Source organism: Alosa pseudoharengus, unplaced genomic scaffold (assembly GCF_046254945.1).
Source record: "Alosa pseudoharengus isolate Yale_2024_CS ecotype anadromous, Long Island Sound unplaced genomic scaffold, YU_APseudo_1.1 YU_APseudo_1.1_scf_15, whole genome shotgun sequence".
Classification (NCBI taxonomy): Eukaryota; Metazoa; Chordata; class Actinopteri; order Clupeiformes; family Clupeidae; genus Alosa; species Alosa pseudoharengus.
The window spans coordinates 11272693-11276848 of NW_027468620.1; the positions used below are offsets into that span (position 1 = coordinate 11272693).

The 4156-nt window shown below is 40.5% G+C and overlaps 1 protein-coding gene across 2 annotated transcripts; it reads left to right on the top strand.

The window, feature by feature from the left end:
* The first annotated feature begins 1242 nt into the window (after positions 1 to 1242).
* Positions 1243 to 3618, top strand: LOC143124859 (calpain-2 catalytic subunit-like). Of its 2 annotated transcripts, XM_076286550.1 has the most exons (5): positions 1247 to 1344; positions 2058 to 2219; positions 2593 to 2762; positions 2872 to 2940; positions 3184 to 3618. In XM_076286550.1, the coding sequence occupies exons 1-5, from the start codon at positions 1332 to 1334 to the stop codon at positions 3268 to 3270; spliced, it is 501 nt and encodes a 166-aa protein (XP_076142665.1). In that variant the 5' UTR covers positions 1247 to 1331; the 3' UTR covers positions 3271 to 3618. The 2 variants fall into 2 exon arrangements, with proteins under 2 accessions (XP_076142664.1, XP_076142665.1); XM_076286549.1 differs by lacking the exon at positions 3184 to 3618 and having other exon boundaries at positions 1243 to 1344; positions 2872 to 3051.
* Positions 3619 to 4156: the final 538 nt, after the last annotated feature.

Here is a 4156-nt window from a genome sequence, read left to right on the forward strand (position 1 = left end):
AGAACGAAACCCCAGAATACTATGACAGTGGTGTATGGGTGACTGTGGGGAGTCATTGTGTCATCAAAACAAGAACAAACTAGATGTACCGCAGAGCGGTACAAAATATGACCGCCGCCCAGTCCAGCACATTTTTTCCACAAAAATAAATCACGCTGAAAGGCCTATATGATTCTAACTGTCTCACTAAATTGCATTATCCACACTCAATTCTCACTGGTATCTGCTAGACAACAAGTACCAAAACATGATTAGTTCATAGATTTCACATGTAAAATTCATTTTATACAACCCCACTCCCATCTTGCCTGTTCATAATTCTGAGAAATTCTTGAATTGTTTGCATGTGTGCGTGCACACGTTTATGTTTATGTGTGTGGGTGTGTGTGTGTGTGTCTGTGTGTGTGCGTGCTTGTGTGTTTGTCTGCGTATGTGTGTTTGTGCATATGCATGCATGCGTACATATGTCTACTGTGTGAGTATGTGTCATACGTATGATTACTGTGAATGTATGTGTGTGCGTGTGTATCTGTTTGTGCACATGGAATGGGTTAACATGACCCCTGGAGGCAAACATATGGAAAAAATGTGTGTGTGTGTGTGTCTGTACAGGTGCGCACCAAGGGTGGTTCGGAGAAACTCATCCGCATCCGAAATCCCTGGGGTCAGGTGGAGTGGACAGGAGCGTGGAGCGACAGGTATGTCCTGAGCGGCTCGGCTCTTCGGCCACACGTCACCAGACTGCAAAGGAAGACAATCCAACAACTTCCCTCACAAAACCTGTTCCTCTGGCTCCCATGGGCCCAAACCATTCATGTTGCTATAGGCTCATATTGTGCTAATGTTTGGTGAGGCGGTTGACTTGCTATGAATGTGAAGCATTTGTAAGAGGCCTGTGGGTGTTTCTCAGTAAAACAGCAGTGAGGCGTATTAATTGTTGGGTTTAAACCTGTATGACTAGCACACTACCGGATTCAAACACTGGAGTGGAAACACCAAGATTTACATTTTCATAGCTCTGCTTAACTACCCAAATCCAAGCTTTGCATTTTCTTTACTGTACTGTATCTGATACTGACACTAGAGAAACACACTTGTCTATGTGTACAAACAGCATGTCTAACTCAAAGACAATAAGTGACATTAAGTGGCACACCATCTCATTGTATAGCCTATATGTAAATCCTGCATACTTGGACTGAGGGTAAGAGTCCGCGATCATGCTGTCAGCTGCACTGAGTCACAGTGTTTTGTCCTTCCTGCCTGTAGATCTTCTGAATGGCACTCTGTCAGCGATGAGGATCGGGACAGACTGAAGAACGCCTCAGAGGATGGAGAGTTCTGGTAAATCCTACACTTGTGTAACATGGTTAATCATTCTTCCCTTTGCCATTGTACCAGAAGGTTACTGTAATTAATACTTTGGTTTATTGTTCAGTCATTCTAAAATATTTGTGCATGCAGCAACCTGGAACTGGATGACATTACCTTCTCTTCTTCCCAGTTTGATTAACTTGCCTGTGAAAACCTATTGCTGAATATTTGTTGCAGAACAGTTCAGTAGCTGCACTATTTTTGTCAGAATACACAACTGAGAATCCTGGGCCGGGATGCTTTCATATAAGCACAACACAAGAACACATCTGTTAGACTAATACAAACACTTTACCATTGATTTGATGGGATCCACCTCTCATAATACCTGACCAGACCAATGAGTCTGACTAGAGTACTACTAACCATGCACATCTTTTGTCTAACCTGTGTTAGCTGGGGTGCAGTAAAATTACCCACATTGACCCCTAAATGTTGACACAGGCTTAACTCTGGTCAAATGCCTTTACTTTGTCAAATGCTTTTAATTGCTGACTGCTGAGCTCTTGACACATTTCTCGCTCATAAAATGTGGACACAAACACTGTATTTGTGACAGTCTCTCTTTCTCTCTGTCTTTGTGTGTGCATGTGTGTGTGTTTGTTTTGTGTGCGTGTGTGTGTTTGTTTTGTGTGTGTGTGTCTGTGTGTGTGTGTGTGTGTGTGTGTGTGTGTGTGCACCAGGATGTTTTTTTTCCGACTGGTTGCATCATTACTCACGTTTGGAGATCTGTAACCTGACTCCTGATGCCCTCTCTGATGATGAGGTGGAGAAATGGTCCCTGTCCAAATTTGAAGGAAGTTGGAGGAAAGGCTCAACTGCTGGAGGCTGCAGGAATTTTCCAAGTACTGATTATAAATATTATATAATAGTATTGTATATGTCTGTTGAGTTATTGCTGTTAATATCCTGATGAGATAATAAATGTTACTGCGTGGCATTTCGATTCATTTTTATTATTTTCTTTCAGATAAGTGCTTCACTTGTTGAAAGTCAAAATCAAGTTATGTTTAAGTTCTTTTGTCACATTAAAATGGTATATGTGTTCCTGAAAATAGCTGTAATAGAACAGATTTATTTTCAGAAGATGCATTTGAGCTCTGTTTAAAACATAGACGTTTGCATGATTAAATTCATCTACTGGCTACAAGGTTATCTTTCAGATTTTCACACTAATTTCCAGTAAGAAGTGATGTGTTATGTTATGTTTCCCTCCAGACTCCTTTTGGCAGAATCCTCAGTTTGTGATCAAGTTGGACGAGGAGGATGATGACCCTGATGATAACGAGGTTGGCTGCACCTTCATCGTGGGTCTGATCCAGAAGAACCGTAGGAGGATGAGGAAGATGGGCCAGGACATGCACACCATCGGCTTCGCCATCTACGAGGTAGGTCTTACGGATCCACCGTATCCACCGATACAATGTTTGAATTTGATTGGTCACGTACAATTTAATGCAGGCAATGAAAAACACTTCCTTAACATGTCTTTCTTAGAAAGATGGGTCTGGCAAATTGGGCCTGGTAGAATTCAAGATCCTGTGGACAAAAATCCAGAAGTATCTGGTAGGTGTCTTATCTTATGACTTAACAAACATGTGGTCTGGTTGTTGTACTACCTACTACCACCACCAGCTTAATAGAGGCCCCATTATATTATAACTTACTGAAATATTGACATATTTTGCAGTCTCTTAGGACCTCAGGGTGTGAAACAAGAATGATTTACTGTATGTGTGTGGTGTGTCATCATGATGTTTTCAAATGATGATTAATTGTGTGATGTGAATTAAATGTTCTGGCTCAAAGGACTACTACCATGAGCGAGATGCAGACAAAACTGGTTGCATGAGTTCAGCTGAAATGAGGATGGCTGTCGAGGATGCACGTACATAGTATGTAACAAGTATTTAGATATAACCATAATCAGACACCTGGATCTAATACAGCAGAGCTTGATTATCTAACAGGGACGTGTTAGATAATCAAGCTCCCCCAACCAATACACACGTAACATCTCTGTCTCTTTCTTTCTCTCTCTCTTACTCTCCCCTCCTCTCTAATTCAGTCTTTAGCTGTACTAATAGTAATACTTTTTCTGTATTCATGATTTATTTTGCTTTTATTACACAGCTCTTCACAAGGCAAGTAGAACGTGATAGCAATAAATTTATGGTTAAAATGGATAATAATTTAACTTCAAGACTACTTTTAGTTAGCCATGTAACCATTCATGGTTTTAAACAAAGACCCCATCCCCTCCCCCAATGGAATGCTAATGTGCTGGTTTAAGGCCTATCACTTACACAAGACAAAGGATGCTACCTTGATATAATGTATCCATGTATCATGAAATGTAAATGTATTCATGTCTGGTATCATTTTGATAGTCTCATTACAAGGATTGTAATGATGTGATTGTGAGAATGTTTGGAACATTCTATAAGTGATATTTCTGATATATAAGATATCTCTCCTCATGCTATTCATATAGGTGTGAAGTGGGTGTGAGTAGGTGTGTCTGATGCCAACTGGAGAACCAATCAAGTGGGCTTGTTCTTGGCGCCATTTTGTTCTTTGTTTAAAACATTTAAAAGTAACTAAACTGAAATGAGATCAGATTTTCAAGATTAGAGCATGGAGAACTGAGAGAGAGAGGGTGATCCTACAGAGGCCATGGGCTAGGCCTACATAGACCTTTTTTTTGTACTCTCTCTGCTTGTAACAGAATAAACCTGATTCCTGAGTTTTTCCTGAAGTTCGCCAGTCTAAGATTAATATT

Bases quoted from the DNA above. Each gene is read 5' to 3' on its own strand.
- LOC143124859 (XM_076286549.1), top strand. The intron at 2,220-2,592 runs GTACTGATTATA...GTTTCCCTCCAG, and splicing joins AGGCTGCAGGAATTTTCCAA to ACTCCTTTTGGCAGAATCCT. The intron at 2,763-2,871 runs GTAGGTCTTACG...TGTCTTTCTTAG, and splicing joins TCGGCTTCGCCATCTACGAG to AAAGATGGGTCTGGCAAATT.